This window comes from Cheilinus undulatus, linkage group 24, assembly GCF_018320785.1.
Source record: "Cheilinus undulatus linkage group 24, ASM1832078v1, whole genome shotgun sequence".
In the NCBI taxonomy this organism is placed as follows: domain Eukaryota; kingdom Metazoa; phylum Chordata; class Actinopteri; order Labriformes; family Labridae; genus Cheilinus; species Cheilinus undulatus.
The window spans coordinates 10,789,659-10,810,237 of NC_054888.1; the positions used below are offsets into that span (position 1 = coordinate 10,789,659).

Below are 20,579 nucleotides of genomic sequence, written 5' to 3' on the forward strand. Positions count from 1 at the left end.
TTGTATTGTAAGCTTTTACATTTCTAATGATCCAATCTTTTCATTTATTGCCGGGGGGGGGGGCTTCATTTTGGGCAAAGAACCCAGAACATTGGCACCTATCAATAATTCTCCTAAATGTTCACTCACTTTTTCTTTGGCAGTGCTTTCAGAGGTTTAAAAATCAAAACAAAACAGCAGCCAGCAGCCAAAGTTCATGGGCGTGGTAAGCATAGCTGGTGCCACCAATTAGAGACATAGCTATAACTCTTCAGGATTATGGGTAGGATTATGTGCAGTTGTTTTCTTGAACACTGCAAATAAACCATGTTTTTCTGAATGCACGGTTAATAGCATGCAAACTTGTGCCTAGGTAGTATAGTGTGTCTGATGTTGCAGCTGATGGTGAAAGCACAAAGGAGGGAGTTAGCACGTCTTATCCTTCTCCCATGATGCCTTTTACATCTGCATCTCTGTGGTTAACTTACTCTTTAATAGCTCACCCCCTTTGTTCTTTTGTATTTCATCTTTCACTTGTAAGTGCAGTCTTGGGTTTGTATCTGTGTTTTTTTTCTGCTTCTAACTCGTCCCTCCCTCTGCAGACTGTGGAGCTGAAAGCAGTATGTGAAGAGAGTGTGTTTTGGCGTGGAGGAGTCAGGGAGCATGTCAGCTGGTGGTTTGACTGCAGTGCAGCAGCGGCACAGAGAGAGGACAGAAGAGAGGGGGAGCTACATGTATGTACACTGACTCCAACATCAGGCCGTCTGGAGCCCGGGCAGTCCATCTGTTTGGTGGTCAGCATCAACCCTGAGGCCATCAGAGCAGGTGAGAAGTGATGGAAAAAACACACGTATGCCTTCCTCTATCCAGCACATCCATATATATCACTAACACAAGCTTATACCATGCTCTCACAATACCAACTGACCTCTGTTCTCCTTAAAGCACAGCTAAATAGAGTGTAGCATCCCTCAGATACTAATTTAACTTTGGCCAGAATATAAACTAAATTTATATTAATGCCATTCTCATGCAGTCTAGATCATTAACTCAAAGGGCCTTCATAATCTTTAGTTATGGACCATAAACAAAGGAATTATCTTTCACCCTGGCACCCTGCCTCGTAAGCCGATACTTAAGCTTTTGATGCCACCCAAAACACCACAGTGTTTTTTTCTTAATGATATTAGAAAGAATGTATTACTTCACTGCTTGTTAAACTCAGAGTGTATTTATCTAGCCTGATTGGGAAGCCTTTATACTTGAATTTGACTTGAAAGACCGTTAAGTATATCTTTGAATAATATAAAGTAATGTTTTACACACCAAAATGAGTTTTTCAGGCTCCCTGTTCCCCAGTTCTCTCCTAAGAGGGTAGTGAGAAAACTTAACATGAACCAAAAGACACCTGCCCACAGAGTCATTATCATACATTTTTTTGTCAGTGTGGCTGTGACAATCATTCTCAATCACATTTGCTACTGTAGAACATTTTCTTCAGAGGAAGCTTATCACTTTCAGCAAAGTGCAGACTTCCCAAGATGATTACAGCAGCTCAAATTTACTGCCAAGAACCCCGGAGCAGATGCTGCTTCTCTTTAGCAGAATTTTCCTTTCTTTACAGCATTGTGTTTTCCACGCATAACAGTGCATGATTTCATTTGTATTGGAAAAGCAATCTACAAATTAACCATCTGTGAATACAAAAAAGTCATTGTTCTGTAAATGTTATCACAAAAACCAAGACAAATTTAAGAGGACGAGGAAAATTAATTGTACTGATTGTACCGGAACATATATCAGATCTGATCGTAATTCAAATTCATTTAAAATTCCTTTTAGTCTTGTGGATTTTTTTTCTAATATTTGAAATTAAAAATGAGTAAGATTAGATTTTTTCTGTTAACAAAAACAGTTGACAATCTTAAAACAAAACACTTGTCCAGTTAAAAGGATATTTCAGTTTTTTTGGAGTTGGGTTGTTTGAGGTACTTGACGATAGTAGGGCCATTAGCCTCCACTCACATCAGTGAGCATTGCCCCTTCATACAGGATGTGCTTGGGGAAGTTAGGCTGTATAGCAACACAGGCAGTAAAGCTACTCTATTTAATTTAGTAAGTTTTGACTGTGTTGTTATGACGATGATATCCCTATTTCTGTGGGGATACTTTTAATGAGCTGGAGTACACAGAGGAGCTTATACAGAACTTCTACTGGTCACCTTACCTGGTGGTTTAGGTGTGGAAACTGTGAGCCCATGCCCCATGCCTTCTTCAGGGCATTTCTGATTGAGGATTGCAGCTCAAAGAGGCCTACAGCCTGCATCATTCCCCATCCAGAGTTCCTTGCCGTATTGAATACAGGTGATTGATGGACCTTTTTCAACTTCTGTAGATAAATCAGAGAACCTGACACAGACGAGAAGAAGTGAATGGAAATTTGTCAGCCATGTAAGATTATGGGTTTTGCTCTATTTCTCTAATCACTGATAATGGGACAAGCTACAGTTGTCATGGTATGTTAACCTTCTGAGAACTGAGCACATCAAAAATGCTCTTTTTTTTTTACTTAAAACTTGCTAAATTGCATGGAGCAGTTATACCAGTTAGAGGTGCTATAGCACAAAGCAGTGCTACCATGCTAATTCTGTAAACAAACATTTTGACAAGAGGAATTTGCCATCGTTTCAATAGAAGCATGTTTATGACAACACAAGGGTGAAAAGCTGTTAAAGAGGCACAGCTAGCCACTTAGCTCAGTATGAGACTCCTAAAGACTCTTGTCTCTTGGTAACGGTAGACCTTTTTTAAAACTTTTTTGGCAAAGATGGTGAAGTTAATGAGGATCAATGAATGCCCAGCTGAATGGCAGCAAAGGAGATGTGGCCTGTGCAAGACCGTGTCTTGTAGTGGAGGATTTTCACATTGGCCTTTTGTGTAGGATTTAACCAAAGCAGCCTCTAAAATACCATGGTTTTCACAGATATACATTCACCTGCTGCAGAGCTTCAGGCTGAAAATGTAGCCCGCTTCAGTGTTTTTGGACAGACCCGTGGGAGTTTGCAGCAGAAAAAGAAGTCTTAATTACTGCAGTTTTTCATGGAACCCTGTGTTCTGTCAACAATGCCAAAATCCACCGATTTGATGTGCACGTAAGCAAAGAATTTTTCTGATTACTTTGCAACAGTCTGGCGCTTGTTGCAGGAGATTTTATGAGCCGATTTGTTTTGCATTAATGTCGCTCACACCAGTTTAAGACTGCAGATGGAGGAGCACCTGCTACTGTTAAATTGGTGTAGAGAGAGTCTGCACAGAAAAGCAAAAGCCTTCAGTATAGTGCTGTGTAGTGCAGATCTGGTAAGAATCACTTATTAATCTTTATTCTGTCAGGTCTGAATGAATGCTATAATTGAAATACAACCTTTTTTTCCTTACTGTGATTGCGTGTCAGCTGGATGAAAAAAGGTACATAAAAGTGAATAAAAATAAATGAATATAGGCAGAACCTGATATGGGAAGGTGTCATGTATACTGATTGAATACCGTTTGATAGATTTGTCCATTTTTATTTTTCCAGGTTCTAAAAACACGATCAAACTGTCGCTCCCTCTTTACCTGGAGGACGAAGGGAGTGAAGAGATTGGAGAACATCAACCCTACAGAGAACTGTCCATCACTATTACTCACAAGCTTCCTCATCTCACCATCCACCCGCCTCAAATCCTCCTCACGCCTGTACCTCTGCAAACAAATGCAAGCGCCACAGTCACGCTCCTGGCTTTTGCATACCCGAGGTTAGCTCACACACACAAAAATGTTTTCACTATCTTCACTTTGGAGCATTTCAGTTTGGATCACAACACCTTAACAACTGCTTTACGATCACAGTTGTTGTCATCTGTGTTTTGGCTAATCGGAGCTATAACATTGATGGACTTTTATTGTATTCACATTTTTTTTCAGCCGGTGGCAGTTTAGCAGCTGTGTGTAGCCATCGGAGCTAAATGAATGCAGAGTAAACACAGGGACATAAACTGACTGACTCGTTTCTCTGGGATTTCTATCAATCAAGCCAGGACTCATTTACTGGCAGGCCTGCAGTCATGTTAGATTTCACTTACATTGTATGCCAAAAAGCTAATCCTTGCTCCTCTGTGGTTGTACATTGTTGTTCAGATTTCACAGTAGACAGCAATCTGGCTGCACCATTTACACTTCTGGCAGCGTTTTCTGACCCACATCCCCATGACTGAACCGGGGAACATAGTCCCTTTTCTGAAGAACACATATCCAGGCCACTTTATACTGTAAAATCCCAATAAGACATAAAAGCTAAAGCATGCAACGTGCAGAATGTCAGCCATAATGTTGCATGGGAGCCCAAAAGTTTAATTCTAGATCTGAGCCTTGATCCATACAGCTGAGCATAGTGCATCTAAATTTATCTGTAAATTATTGATAGCTTTCATGGATGACACATCAGTTATTTAATATACTGGCAGATTTTGGTGTAATTTTGTCACTATAAAGGTTAAAGTCAGTGTGTTTAACGGACCATTTATCAATATTTATTTCCAAAAAGCACTGCTAAATGCAATGCAATGATTCCCATAATTTTTATTGTAAATAAATATAAATAACCTGATTGGTTTCTTAGGGCCGCTACCTTTTGATTGTAATGTGCCAGCTTTTACTACTCTCATCACAAGGCTAGACATGCTGCCAACATAGAGCTCCTTTTCAACCAAAAAATCAAGCCAGTCTTTATTTGTTTTCTGCCATTTCATAACCAATGTCATTTCAGGACATTTTACAAAGAGGGCAGGTCTACACTGAGCACTTTATTATATTATTTATGAAGATAGACCCAACATGAGCTCAGCACTTAGCGACATTAAGCAGGTGCTTTTGCAAAGAAAAACTTCCCTGTACCATAGAGCAGTGATACTCAACGCCTGGTTCTTGAGCCACCTTAATTGTCTGTTGTTTTTTTTTGTCTGTATATTTCTACTGCCATTATTTGCCCCCCCCCTTATTTTTATTGCCACTTTTAATCAATTTTTCCGCTTTTAAAGCCCATTGTACCACTTCTTTTTGATGCTTTTGTCCTATTTTGGCCCTTTTTAACCATTTTTAAACATTTTTTGCCACTTTTATCCTGCTTTTTGCTATATGTAATTTTTTCCCCCTTTTTTGCCACTTCTTGCCTGTTTAGGCTGCCTTTTGCCATTGCATGCCACTTGTTTTTCCCATTTTTTCCACTTTTGCTGCTTTTTTGCACATTTTAGTCACTTTAACTCATTTTTTGCTATGCTTTTTTTTTTACCATTTTTGCCACCTGTTACTCATTTCTCTCCCCATTTTTGCCATTTTTTTACCCAGTTGTTGCAATTTTATGCCTAGTTTGCCCCGTTTCACCCATGCTTTGCTACTTCTTTGCCGCTTTTTGAACATTTTTCCCACTTTAACTTTTTTTATTGCCTCTTCATCCCATTTTTGCCATTTTTCACTACTTAGATTGTGGCTCTTTCAAAGGTATTTTTCAACAATTTGGCTCTTTGGTTGAGCAGGGTTGAGTAACACTGCCATAAGGAAACCATAAGCCATAAGGTCCAGATCCATATTAAACAGCCGTCTGCTGAAGTTGGGTTGGAGTTGTAAAAGGATAGAGGGAGATGCAGAACAAGAGCAGAGGTAGATACAGAAAGAAAGGGTAGATGCAGGATGAGACAAGAAGGAGATGTAGGAAAAGACAAGGAGATATAGCGCCAAGAGGAAGATGCAGGTAAAAGAGAGAAGGGAGATGAAGAAAAGAAGAAGTAGGAGATGCAGAAAGAGCTAAGAGGGGGTACAGAAAAAGACTACAGGTGAATGCAAGATGAGAAAAGCATAAAGGAGAAGAGCTTGAGGGAGAAGAAAGAAAAGAAGAAGAAGAGATTGCAGAAAAAGAAAAATGATTGAGAAACAAAGAAAAAAGGGATATGCAGAAAAAAAGCAGATGCAGGACAAGACAAGAACGTGACAAAGAGGAAAGAGGAAGATGCAGGTAAAAGAGAAGAAATGGATGCTTCAAAAGATGTATAAAAATCTAAGAGGTGAATGCAGAAAAATAATGGAATTACAGAAAGAGATAAGAGGGAGGTGCAGAAAAGGACAAGAGGTGTGTGCAAAAAGGGGGAAAATGCAGAAAGAAGGAAGAGGGAGATGCATGAAAAACACTGAAGAGGCAGAAGAAAAGAAGAGTTGTATGAAGAAAGAAGAGGGAGGTGCAGGAAAAGAAAAGAGGAAGATGCTGAAAGAAAGAAGAGGGAGATGAATTAAAAAGAAGATGGGTATGCATATGACGATTATGTTTTATAGAACACTAAACATTCTTGTGTTAGCATTACCAACTTAGGTTTAGAGGTGGTAAACTCTGATAGAAAACAGAAGTGGGAAAATGAAGAACGAGAGAATTCAAATGCAGCACTAAAGCAGAGGACAGAAGGCCTGCGTGAGAGAATGTGGGACAGTGAGAGCAAATCATTATCATGTTTTTTTGGGATGGCTCTGAGATGATTAATTACTGGAAGTCCATCAGAGACAGATTGGAATAAGTTTTACAAGTTAGAATTGAATTTTGTTTTGATGTTTTGTGTCTGGGAAAGATGCCACTTCAGATTGAGGGCTTTTCTAAAGCACACATGTAGAGTTATGCTTGTAGCCAGTAATAAGACTGTAATTTTCCGTGTATGTTCATATTTGTTCTGAATCAATTTGCAGTGGTACTACTGTGTCAGCTGAAGTGGATGAGGTAAAACTAGAGGACGGATCAACGATGCAGCCTGTTTCTGTCATATTTCCAGAGGGTAGAAACATCCCCGCCCCAAACCAGGATCAGGTACAGCCTTGTTCTCAGATCATAACCACAAGCAGTACAAGTCACCTTATCAAAAATAAATGGGCTTGCCTCAGCGCAGAGTTCTAGTGTCTGCCTGTGCGGCATCTTTCATTTTGATTTATGATACTCTTGCTGGATGCAATAAACCCTCTGAATTCCTTCACATATTAAAACATGGATAAACATGCAGATTTCCATACTTTTGACTATGTGATTGGTTTAAATTCCACTCATAATGTCTTCTTGTTTCCCTGTATGACTACAAATGAGCTTTTCTGATGTGATACTCTCTGTAGAAACATCAGTCAAAGCCTAAAATATTTCTCAAACGTCTGTTCTGCATCTACAGTAGCTATATTTATCTGTTACTTTTTACTCCTCTCTTCTACTTCCCTTCTGTTCGTCATGTCATTTACATTATATTCACAATCTGCACGGATATCATCACGTCTTTATCAATTCCACTCGCCACATGAGGCTGATGTCTCCCCTGCTTGATTTTTGACAATCTGCCCAAATCTGTCACTGACTCCATCTGGTGATCAGATGACAGAGACTGTATTAATATGACAAGTGGAACTGATTGTCCTAGTTGTCTTATCAGCACAGATACTGTCATTACCTGTTTAATTATCCCATTTTTCCAACTCTGTCTGCAAACAGGGACGTGTAGATGACATCCAAAAGCAGGACGCCTGTGTTAATTCTCTTATCTGCTGTGTGCTCTTCTGCTCCGCTGTGCCTCTGTCCCTCTGCACTAATATCACCTTCACTGACCACCTCAACAACAGGTAACTCAATTCTACATAAACACCCCTGTTTTGTAGGCATTTGTTGTTTTTATTGCCTTTCTTTCATCTTTCTGTACACAGGACCAGAAATATTCTTCTTAGGTCAAGGTCGCCCATCAAGGTGATAGATAGACAACTTTAGTAAAACTTGTTTTCTCACAATGGTCCCATTCCTAATAATGTTATTATTTTGCAAAGGTCAATTGAACTTAACTTTTGTACTGTGTGCAGCCATTTCTAATCCTTTATAAAAGTCTGGATGGCAGAAAAGAAAGGAGAACAAGAGGGGAGGGAGCTAGCTAGCTAAGCATTTGACCCCAGAAGTTAATGAAAGCCAGGGTTAGCCAGAGTTAGACGCTAGATCATATAAGCCAGCCAACATGGGTTTTTATTATTAAATCACATCTGGGGAGGGCCACTTTCTTTTGGCGGGCCTGTGTCAGGTTAATGGTTGACTCTAAATTGCCCGTAGGTGTGAGTCTGCCTGGTTATTTGTCTCTATATGTCAAATCTGTGGTTGACAGGCCATAGTGTACCCGAAATGGATAAGCATTTAAGTTGATAGATTGTTGATTCTTCTTTCTTCCATTAAAGCCTCTGGTAACCTAAATCCACAGAAACCTTTAATGATTTTTGTGATCAAATGTAGTTACTATAAACCATCTTTAAATATTACGGCTGGACTTTGATATGCTTCATCAATATTTTCAGTTCGTTTTTTGAAACATTTCAAAAATTGGTTGTAAAATAGGAGGGTTCTTTTCAAGGATTTAAGAGGAAATAAATTCCTTACCGGTCATAAAATACACACTCCCACACAAGTGCAACAAAATGACTCTCCTCTTATCTAGTCGGTCCCCGAGTTTAAGCTAACACCTTTAAGCATTGTTGTTTTTACCACTGTGCTATCATCTATCTGTCTGATCGGCCCTCCAGTGAGGATGGGAGCTTGTCACTCTTTTTAAATTCTTTTCAACCTGTGCTAGGCTCTGCCAAAATGGCTTCACCTTCTACTTGAGCAACCCTTCTTACAGCACTTCAGCCTCTCTATCATGGACCAAATATAACAATATTCTCTTAAAACACTACTTAAAACAAGAGGTCTTAAAGCTCCAATAGTCACTGATAACATCACACAAAGCTGCCTGTCTACGAGACAACTCTGCTGCTCATGACAAGCATTTACTCACAGCTGCAGTGTCAGACTGTCATAAGGTTTAACTATAAATACAAACAGTGGTGTATTGGATTCATATCTATGCAAAATAGCCTCTTTAACATGTGTTACCATGTCATTAGTTGGTGTATTGTTGTATCAACACGTTTGCTGAATTTCTCATAGTACGCCTAAACCCACCTTTAGGCATTTCAGTGTGCGTTTGAGAATCACTGGTCTAGACTACCAAAACAAGCTATTTTTTAATATTTTCTCAAGGCTATTTTCTCTTAGATTTTTGTAGCTGCTTAATGGTATATTGAATTTTGATATATTTGAATTCTTTATTTCACGCTAAGTTCTTAGAGGCTTTAATACCTGATAAGCAAGCTTTCTCTGAAACTTTCTCCAATGTTTAGAAATCACGCTTGTCCTCATTATGGGCAACACCTGTTTCAGGGGTGTCAAACTCAGTCACAGCAGGGGCCAGATTCTGGATTCAGGTCTAACCTGAGGGCCTAACAGGGTCAACTTTTTAACCTTAAACTTTCAACCTTATTTCACCAGTAATAAAATATGAAGAAAAGAAACCTTAGCACTGATTTTGAAATTTAAAAAGTAAAAATAAACCTGTAAATGTATTAGTTCAAAAAGGTCAAAACATGAAATTGAAAAATAAGGTTTTTGAAAGACAAATATATTAGAAAGAAAGTCAAAATCTTGAGCTAAAAAGTCAAAATATGAAATAAAATTTCTTGTCATGAAATTAAAAGCCAAAATGATTCAACTTTTTTAATTGTGAGTCTAAAAGGTCAAACTATGGGATGATGAAGTCAAAGTTAGGATTTGAAAATATGAGATAAAATAAAAAATAATTAGTTAAAAACTTAGACTTTAGACTTAGACAGACTTTATTGTCATTCAGTATGCAGCAGGTGTATACAGAACAAGTTTTCATTTGCATAGGCTTCAGTTTGCAGATTTCAAGTGCAGTGCAAGTATATGTGCAAGAAAACATATATATAAAAGGTGCAGAAAGATACAGTAAAGGTGCTGGTGATTGTTAAAAAAATGTGCAAGAACTGCAAGGGGGAATATGACTATATATAAATATATATAAAGATTAAATATTAAATATGTAAATATGTACAGCAGGAGTTAAGGAGTGTGGTGATTTTAACAGTAACAATAAATAATAACTATACAGCAGAAGTTTTTTACAGTGTAAAAAAGGTCAAAATATTTGAAATAGTTGAAATGCTCAAAGTACGAAATAAAAAGTAAAAATCCTAAGTTTAAATCCTAATTGTGCGATGCAAAATTGAAAATACGAAATAAAGACACAAATTAGTTTCTTTTCCCACATTCCTGACTTTGTATCGATTTATTTTTACTCCTTACTTTTTCAGATTTTATGACTTAAGAAAATCTTAAATCATCAAGGATAAGTTTACATTTTTATACTTGAGGGAATCTGCAGACCTCATACTGATGGGCCAGTTATAACAGAAATATGTTAGAATCTTGTGGGCCGGATTTAACTGTTCCACGGGCCGGATTTGGACCCCGGGCCTTGAGTTTGACACTCCTGATCTATTTAATATATAAATCTGGTGATATTCTGTATTTTCTCTTATTGTTATTCAGAGTCGAACTGTTGCCCTATGTGCTAATGGTCATTCATTACTATAAAAAAACTGTTTAAATGGATTAAATCTCATGTTGTGTGTGTTTTTCGTTGTATTTTTGACCATCACAGAAAGAGACTATCGGCGGCCTTGTAGCAATTATAGGCAAATTCATACTTAGTTGATTTAAGGAACCACCATCATTATTTTTTCTCCCCCTTTCTAAAGGTTTGAGGTGAAGCTGTGTGCTACTGCTGACAACTGTCAGCTGACCGTCTGGCCCTACATGGCTTTGCACCGCTCTGATCAACAGATCGTTATCAAGACTGGTGCTGTATAACACACTCATCCCATATATGTGACACGATTCACCTACAGTGTTTATTTGTGAATGAAGCTCCAATCTGTTTTAACATTTACAACAAAATTCAGCACTTTTGATTTGACAATCTAGATTTATAATTATAAGGTTCTAACCGGGAGCATATTTCCTTGCATGGTGTAAATGTAGGGGCCTCAGCTGTTGAAACCATCTTCCAGAGTTATCACACCCCAAGTCCTGCTCCAGGTCAGAACTCATCCTCCTCTTCATCATTTGATCACAACAGCTCAACAATCAGGACCTCAGCCTCAGGTCAGAAACTGGTTTATGATATTTACTGTATGTTTGTGTGATTTTTTTAAATATGTACTGAGTGTATACCTTCTTCTGTAGCATTATTGTGTTTTGATGGATGCTACCGTGTCTGTATCTGTCCTCCACAGACTCCTATCCAGGCAGTGAGAGTTTAAGCAGCCAGAGCAGCAGGAATACAAACATCTCTCCAAATAGAGACACTCCCACCAATCTTGGCATCCCAGCATTCCCTGCAGCCAACTCGGAGGAAGGGCTGTATCACCAGAATGTGTTGCTGGCTGTGCAGAGGTGGTTTAGCCTATTTGGGTGGCCAGGAAAGCCACACCCTATCTCTATACCACACACTCTCAGAAGGTAAAGCCAGAAGTTTTAGTCTCAGTAGTTCAGCTCAGACAAGAATTCAGAGAATTTTCACTTTCTCCTCTTTTCCTTCAGAAATGTGTCAAAAATTCTAATGAATCATTCAGGTGGACGAACCTTTCGAGTCAGTCAAAACAGAGACTCCAGGTGTGTATAGGAGTGAATTTTCAGTTCTCTGAGTCTTAGAAAAGAAATATTTGTTCATAGGTGAACTAACTTTTAAAAGCACTTGATGTTTGAACGTGATAAAATAACCGTAATGGTGCCTGATAATTGAAAGGATTTAAAGTCTTCACCATGAAAGAAGCTGAATGCTGACTTTAATATGGAGAACTCAAGGATAAACAGAGGCTCTCCTCTGAAAATAATGTTTTTTAGATGGTAATAGGCAGCCTTCTCGGGTTTTATAGATTATTAATTCTCGGAGACCTTAAGCAGGTCAAAGAAAATAACAGATGATAGTTGAACTGAAGCTCTTGTGGGATATAATTTCCCCTCAGTGGTGGCATTGATTGGTCTGAGGTTGCAGCAGACATAACTTCATTGTGTTGTTGTGTCTAGGTCTGTAGTGGACATGCTTCATCACCTGACTGGCAAACAGATTCCTGGGATTTCTTGCTGTCAGGCGTTCTCCAGTGATACGGACAAGCGTACCAAGCAGCTGCTGCAACAGCATGAGGCTGTGCTGGCTTTCCTTAGGTGGGCTTTACTCTCAAAGACAAGAGGTCTGGCATTGTTTGTAGCTGACTAAGGTCCTTTAAGACATTAAATTTGTGAGGCTCATGTGATAGAAACGTCATATGATGGTCTGGTGTTTGAGGCACTGCAATGTCATGTAGTCAATCTCAAAACTTTGTCACTCAGTTCTCCCTCGCTACTCGTAGCATCCACCATTTTTACACTGTTAAATCAAGCCACCAAGTGGAGCCCAAAGGATGATCGTGCACAAGGGCCAATGGTAACTGCAGCTCCCACTTCCCTTTGTTATGCTCCACTGAAAACAATTCACACTGAAGACCTGAAAACGTTGCATGTCCACAACGATATTAAGACCCTATTAACAATGCTGTTACATCTCTACTGCCAGGTGTTTTAATACAATATTTTACAAGACCTTGGTCAGACTACAGCTGCACAGCAGAGTGCACATGTTTCACCCTCCTGTCTACCCTTCTACCAAATGCATCAAGACAAAAATGATGATGATAATAAAGGATGGTCTAGTCTGATAACTGAAGGATATCAGCAAGAAATTTTAAAACTTTTACATCCATCCATCAAATCTCAAATCTCATTCAGGGTCTTTTCAAGAGTTACCAGACCAAGACAAGCAGAAATTGTTTAAGTTACTGAAAATCAACAAATCTAAAGAGGAAATACTGTCAAAATTGGTCACAAATGTAAGCAGCAAGATGTGCTGTCTAAATCAGCCAACTTCCCTTTCCCTTCCAGTGAAACCAGCTGATTAAGTCTCACTGCTTTTTGTAATTTGTTCCAAGTAAAGGGAGCAGAAAATTTAAACTCCCCTTTCACAGTTCAGTTCTGACCTTCGAAACAAAGAGTTAAAAAAAGATCCTGAGACCAAAGATTTCAATATCCTTTACTCAAACCTCAGAGCTCTATGGTACAAAGTGTCCAGATAAGGCATTTACATCAGTTATGATAAGGCAAATATTTTCTGTCATGTCTCAGTAAACCTTCAAGAAACATTTATTGAAAAAGACTCCCTGTCGTAGACCTTGATGGCAAATCCCTTTACCTAATCACACAGACAAAGCCATCATTCTTGTGTCTGAAACACATTTTTGTAAACCTTGGGACTGCTTTCATTCTCTCTCTTTCATTGTTATTCTGTGTTCAGTGCACAGGGAGCCAGCCTTTGTCACATCAAACCACAGTACCTGTTGGACATGCAGGAGTTCAAACACTGGTGTTCCCTGCAGGTAGTAGCCCTGAAATGTAAAACAAAACATACTGACAGTGTTACGTGCCTTTTTGACTGTTTTTGTATGTTTCTCAGGCAAATGAGGATGAAAACCACGTTGACTACAGCCGTGTCGACTATGAGTCTCTGAGCAAACGGTCCTGGACTGATGTGCTGCTGCAGATATACAAGGTGTTCAACTCTTTAAAGCTCACTATCATAGCTACAGCAGCTCACTTCTTCTTGGAAATCTGTCAGTACAATTGATATAATGGAAGCACAATTTCCCTCTGTCAATCTGTTGTACATTTTAAACTTTCTCTCCTTTATGTGATTCGTTCCTTTCCAGGCAGTCGTCTTTTGAATAATTGATCATCATTGACGGTCAAATAAAGGTTAAATCAAGGGCTGAATAAAAACCACTTGACTTGACAGATCGTGACATCTTAATGGAAGCCTGAGAGCACTTTTGTACTCAGAAACAGCGTGTGAATGTCTCCCTGTGAATATAAAGTAGAGACACGTTGAGCTGTATTAACTTGATCTTGTTGAATATCGATGTACATGTTTTTTTCTCAGGTACTGGTGCTACGTCGCGTGTCACCGAAAGGTCTGAACTCAACTCTGAAGCACGAAGACTTGGCAGGAATCCTCCAAGTCGGCTCACAGCCACTGGACAGTAACATCTACTCATCCTGGGAGCTCCAGCTGCTCTCGTGGCTCAACATGCATTACCTGGGCATGAGGGAGACCATATGGGAGAAAGGTAGAGGACAAAACATGTACACATATTCAAGGGATTATTTGTTCCATGGTTACACACTATGGGCAGAGAATTTCAAGATCTTTTATTGGAAGTCAAGTTGTCTTTATTTACACAGAACATTTCATACAACAGATGTAGACACTATGTTCTTCAAATGTAAAAAAAGGGCAAAAAAAGACACAAAATGACAATCAGACAAAAGTGTTTTAGATAAAAAGACAGTAATATAGATACACAGGGTAAAAATTAAATATTTTACACATTATATGACATCTTACAAGACTGACAATTTGACGTCTTTCATATATTGTTGATTAAATTCTCAAAATACACTGTGAAACATAGTGACACATGACAGATCGTTGGGGTTGGCACTGTTTTTTCTCCTGTTTTCTCCATCATAAGACCATAATCCTGCAATAACAGAAAATGGGGGTAAACTTACATGTAAATAGAGCTTAATGGTGTGGTTCTGGAAGAAAAATTCCCATTCATATTAACCAAAAAAGCAAAACTGTTAGAAATATCCAAGTTAGACTTACCATGAGCTACCTGAGCATGCAACGATGATATGCTCCAGAGCCTACAAGGAAACAGTGTTAATTTTGGCAGCTTTTTAAAATTGTAATCTTAGTTTTAGTCTTTCAATGAAATGTCTTTGAGTTTTAGTCACATTTTAGTCTTTTCTATCCCTTTTAGCTTTAGCCTGGTTTTAGTTGACGACAACTCAAAACATTTTAGTCTAGTTTTAGTCCGACTATTTATTTTCTTGCCTAAATCTGGTACCAAATCATGGTTGTGTGTTCTCTGCACTCTGCCAAACCTAGGGCTCCTGTTTTCTTCAGCTAAGAGGCAGAATAGATATAGATGCATTGTTTTTTGCCTGACTTACCCACAGTGGAGAAATATCAGGGATTTTGAATATCAAACAAAAACTAAATTACATTTTAGTCTAGTTTTTGTCATCTTGACAAAAACTAAACTTAGTTTTTGTCAGTTTTAGTCATCACAGATCTATTCTTGTTAGTCTTTGTCTAGTTTTTGTCATGGAAAAAAGGCTGTAGACAAATAGTTTTAGTCACAGTTTTAGTCAACGAAATTAACAGTGCGAGGAAAGACTGAGGCAGGCAATAAAACCCAGGGTGGAGCAGGCATCAGTGACAACAGAAAGACATTGATTATGTCAGATAAAGCATAGAGAAGGAGCTGGGGTGGAGGAGGGTGCAACAATGGTATTTGCTCCTTTGGACTTTTAGAAAAGTTTGCAAGATTCAACCTCTATTTCAGAAAAACTAGTTCAGTCAGGACCACTTTGTGAAGAAACACACATGATTTGCAGTTTATAAATTCTCTTCATTAGCAGTTATTAATTTGCTTTCATTGCTCTTATTTATATACGGTGGTGTGGCTGTTCTGGGATCCCCCTGCCCTTCCACAAGCCTATGTGGAAGGCATCAAGCAGGAACAGCACACGTTCCTGTTCTTGTAGTGCATACAAGTAAAGGCTGAGGCAGGGAGAGAAGCAGCTATAAACCCAGAGTGGAGCAGGCATCAGTGACAACAGAACGATATTGTTTAAGTCAGATAAAGCATAGAGGAGGAGCTGGGTGGAGGAGGGTTGCAAAAAAAAACAGCTTGCGGAGGGAGCAGCAAAGCGTAGCCAGGCTGGAGCAGTTTAAATACGGCAGCATGAGTGCAATTAGCCAGTAGCGTGCTAAGAGTGAATCAGCTGATCTCAAATATGTGGCAGCACTCGACTCTGTGGTCTGCCTGAACTAACGCTGTATGTTTGATTTTATTCTCAAACTCAGCTAAAAGGGCTACAGTACCCACAATCCTAGGACCATGGAAATGTCCACCCAAACCTGTAGGCTACTAATAATGACAACACATACTGCTGTATTATGAAGCAATATAAGATACATTACAGCATTATTATTTAAAATGTAAACATTACAATTAAGATAAATGCAGAAAGAGGGTTCATGTATGGTTTGAAAGTTGCAAAACTTTCAATGAATAAAGGAAAATGCAAAAGATTGTGGGATATGTAGTTCCGTCATCCTTTAAAAAAATGTTCACACTCTTATACCTTTGCCTTTTTCTCTGGTTTCAAATGCAGTTTTTATGGTGGAATCATCTGTATTTCTCAGGGCTATAAACTCCTCGGTAGAGAAAGTCCCCGACCACACCGTAGCACCAGTGTAGAGGGATTAATTTTCCATAATCAAAGTTCTAGTCTACAAGTCTGTATAATAAAAGCTGCTCAATGCTTATTATTCATCCATTTCTGAGGCTTAAATTATAAACCAACATTTATGATTAATATTACCAAAATTCCTGCATATTCTCTTGAGCATTTTTCAAAGTATTTTGGTCTTTTATCCCTTTTTCATGCTTTGTCGTGCATTTCTCTAACTTAAACTTTTCAGCTACTTTTGTAATGTTTCAAAAATTTGTACATTTCACTTTCTGAATCCAGGTCAGCCCTGTGAAAGCATTTTCTCACCACTTAGATCATAATTTAATGTCCCAGTGTAAGGCTTTAGGCGAGTTTTTATTACCTTTTGATGCCTGATATGTATTACTGATCTGCAGGTAATTTCTGCATGGTAATGGTTTGCAGGTAATGTCCCATCAGCACGCTGGATCGTGAATTTCGACCTGGACTTGACAGATGGGCTGGTGCTTGCCGCTCTGCTTTCTTCCTACTGCCCGTACCTGGTCAGTGTGTGTGCATTAGTGTGTCAGTTAATTTTGTGTGTCTTTTAATGTGTGTGTAAGTCAATGAGGGATGGTGGTTAATGTCTGTAAGTGGCACTCTGATGGATGTGATGAGGACGCAATTAGTCCTGAACAAGATTAGGGGAGCCTCTTATCATTCTAAGCACCGTTTTGTGTGTATGTGCCATGGAGGGAGGGCAATCACTCTGTATTTTAGCAGTGATGCTTTTCCTGCAAGAGGGTGATAAGGAAATTCCTCCAAATCCTTGAACATCTGTCAAAACTTTCAACTTTTTGCAAGCCAGACTAAGATTTAAAAATCTGATACAGCAGCATGCATTGGTACTTAGCCATGGGTAATAAGCCATCAAATGTCTGAGCAAGAAGAAATAAATCCAAATGAAACATGTGAAGTCGCAGATAAATTTTGCCATTTAATTTCAATTAAGCACTGTGTTTCTCCTTAGATCTGCAGCCACTTTCGGAGGATGTACACTACAACCAGCAGCCTGGAGCAGATCATTCACAACAACATCATCATAGTCCAGGCCTTAAATGCAATGGGTCTCAACATGGATGTACAAGTAAATCTCAAACTGGACTAGATAGATGTTGTGCACATGCATTGTAGCATTGTAATATAACTCAGCCAGATTATTCAGGCATAACCAATTGTACTATTAATCAGCTGTGTGTGGATATTATTATTTTTTATCTCAGATACAGATAAAAACACAAACAAAACAAAAGAAGCTTAAAGAGTAAGTAAATCCCAGAGTTTCTTCTGAGGTACATCCACCCTGGGATTTAAAAAAAATGCCTTACAACATTGTAGACAGGCCTGGAAGAGAAGAGGCATAAGACACTCCCACTTCCCCTTTTGTGCTGTCCCTCATCAGCCACAACATCAATGAGTCCGTGCTGGTTTTTAGACTTGATTGCCATGATGTCAGAAACATATGGTTATGTAGAGCACTGGTTCTCAGACTGGTTCCTAAGAAGTGGCAGAAGACACGCCCACTTCCCCTTTTGTGCTGTCCCTCATCAGCCACATCATTTAGTCTGTGCTTGCTCAGATCTACATGACTGTGAAGTGATGATGATATATGATTATGTAGAACATTGGTTCCCAAACTGGGGTCTGGAACCCCCTGGGGGGAGGGAGGGCAAAGATCTCAGGGGGGTGCGAGGCTTTGTCTGCAGTGAGGTTGTCAAAATGACATTGGCATATATCAACTAAGATCATGGCAAACTTTACTGAAATAATTATACAAATATCTTCTGGTATAATGAACATATGTAGACCTATTCTGTTGGTTTTGTCCAACCCTATCACTTTTTTATTCACGTGGGTCTTGGGGGAGGGGGGCTCTGCTTCTTTTTTTTTTTTTTTTTTTTTTTGTAAGATATTTATGGGGGGGCAAGGTAAATTGTTGGGAACCACGCATGTAGAAGACACAAATTTGCATGTTATAAAGCTTATTTTTTGAAAAACATGGTTTATTTGCAATCACAATCAGTATCACTACGTTTCCCACAGTCCTCCAGTGACACAGTAATATCTCTGATTGGCTGATCTTGCCTTTACATACAAAACTTCCGTGATCTCTCCATTTCTGTCGCTACTAGTGAATTTAATGGTCATTTTAAAAAAAGAAGATACATGATCAAATATAAGACATAAGTCTTTATATGATCCACTTCATTTAAATAAATTCATGGCTTATTTATGATGTCAGGTAACATGTCACAGCGACGTCTCTGATTGGCTGATCCTGTCTAAACTTTGACATTCTCTCTGGTTCTGCTTGTACTAGTGATTTTATTAGTCATTTTTCAACAAAGACAACAGTTTAGATGGGGAAATGAAGACTCAAGCAAGTATAATATTGACCGTGTTTTAATATAGCCATGGTTTATTCGTGATATCAGACAACAGCATGACATTACCCATTCTAACTGTGGTGATGACAAAGGGCACTACATGAGTCACATGACACCAAATTTACCTGTAGAAAATTTTCAGCAAAAATTCCGTTGTAGCTAACAAATGCTGCTTTAAGTAATCATGACCTTTTCATTGCTAAAATGAATAAACATTGACAGCAACAATAAGTTTCTGATATGATCTTCTTATATTTTAGCCATCTGAAAAATGATTAAAAATCAGTAAGGGTTTAAGATGTTCAGATACTTGAATTTAAAAGAAAAAGTGGACAGAAAATCAATCTAAATGCATTTAAACTTCAGAGTTGTTTGACATCTTTGTACATAAAGTCAAGTTTGGTAATGGAAGGAAATCTGTCAGAGCAATTATATTAGATCTGCTGGTGTCAAAATTTGATTTAACATAGAGATGAGAGTCTCTTTAGCATAAGTGGAGGCATTAAATCTGTCACTCTTTAATATTTCATGAAGCATGCCACTATCTGACTGTGTGGTGTTTTCAGCCCACAGATTTGTTAGAACCCAACCCAGTGCAGATGTTAATGCTGTGTGTTCACCTGTATGAGCGGCTGCCTCAGTACCTGCCTCTTCACACCGTCACTCTCTCAGGAAGCCTGCACAGCACCTTCAGCAAACAGGTAACACACACTGAGCATCAACCATGGTATTAAAAGCCACCTAAATAAAAGTGAAACTACCTGCCTTGTATATCAAATTCATGAGCGCAAGGAGAGTGAAATGGCTCGGATAATAGCCTCCTGGACAGATAATGACACGCATGCAGACACTACCAGTAGGCTGACACACATTAACAGGATTATTCACACACACACATACATTAATAGGATTATAGATACAGCCACACGCACACTAACAGGATTACAAAAAATGGACAAATATAGATTTGTGTAATGATCCACAGTGTCAGGTTTAAGCCACATTACAAGAATGACAGAAAAAGATGCCTGTTTGTGCTAAGCAAGATGGATTTCATTCAAATATTGTATTCTGAAAGCAGCTTTTGTCCATCTTATTGGGGCTTGTATTAAATGTATAAATAAATGGCTATTTCTCTGTGTTTTTGTGTTACAGGTGCGCCTGAAAAGCCCTTCGTCAAAGCCTGTTAAATATCAGGTTTTCGTTTTAGGAGAGGATGCACATCTCTTCTCCATCTCCAGTGGATCTAATGTCACAATTCCACCAAAGTAGTTTTTTTTTTTAACCCAGAACGGTTAAATCACAGTATGGTTTGTCTAAAAGTAGCATGCAAAGTTTAGTTAAGTAAGGAATTTGCGTGTATCTGTTACACAGTAAGGTGTTCAATCTTATTGGTATCACAAGCCCACATATAATTGCATGGCCCAGTCACCTACACTGCCTCCAAAGACAGAAAACTAGTAGACAGTGCTACATTAAAATAGCTCCTTTTTTAAGGACCTGAATCTGGCAGCATCGTCCTTGTTTTAAAGGGATAGTTCTTCTATTTATGTAAGCAGGGTTAAATGATAGTAGTAAGAGTATTACCCATATGAGACATGGGTCAACATTGCTCCCTATCGAGAAATCAACCAGAAAACCAGCTCAGAATCTAGGCTATATATCACTTGAAATGGGACTGGTTTTATCTCCTGATGTAGCTCATTTTAAACAAAACACACCTCAAAAACAATGTTGGTCTTACCAGGTGTAATATCCTTTTCTAGGATTATGTTTTGAGGGTTTTTTTGCCCCATTATACTGGAAAGATGTAGAATGACAGATGTGAGGAGGAAAGGGTGGGAACAGGG

General features: G+C 38.7%; 1 protein-coding gene across 3 annotated transcripts in view; it reads left to right on the forward strand.

The window, feature by feature from the left end:
- The window catches only part of LOC121506372 (cilia- and flagella-associated protein 47-like), an 83,985-nt gene that overhangs the window by 22,492 nt on the left and 40,914 nt on the right, over window positions 1–20,579 (forward strand). For all 3 annotated transcript variants that reach the window (XM_041782153.1, XM_041782155.1, XM_041782154.1), the window contains exons 25-40: window positions 582–804; window positions 3,557–3,773; window positions 6,742–6,859; window positions 7,523–7,650; window positions 10,663–10,763; window positions 10,946–11,068; window positions 11,200–11,425; window positions 11,507–11,578; window positions 11,993–12,130; window positions 13,293–13,374; window positions 13,452–13,547; window positions 13,935–14,121; window positions 16,748–16,845; window positions 17,313–17,429; window positions 19,296–19,430; window positions 19,885–19,997. In XM_041782153.1, the coding sequence (XP_041638087.1) occupies window positions 582–804; window positions 3,557–3,773; window positions 6,742–6,859; window positions 7,523–7,650; window positions 10,663–10,763; window positions 10,946–11,068; window positions 11,200–11,425; window positions 11,507–11,578; window positions 11,993–12,130; window positions 13,293–13,374; window positions 13,452–13,547; window positions 13,935–14,121; window positions 16,748–16,845; window positions 17,313–17,429; window positions 19,296–19,430; window positions 19,885–19,997 (2,174 nt within the window). The remainder of the gene's footprint in view (window positions 1–581; window positions 805–3,556; window positions 3,774–6,741; window positions 6,860–7,522; window positions 7,651–10,662; window positions 10,764–10,945; window positions 11,069–11,199; window positions 11,426–11,506; window positions 11,579–11,992; window positions 12,131–13,292; window positions 13,375–13,451; window positions 13,548–13,934; window positions 14,122–16,747; window positions 16,846–17,312; window positions 17,430–19,295; window positions 19,431–19,884; window positions 19,998–20,579) is intronic.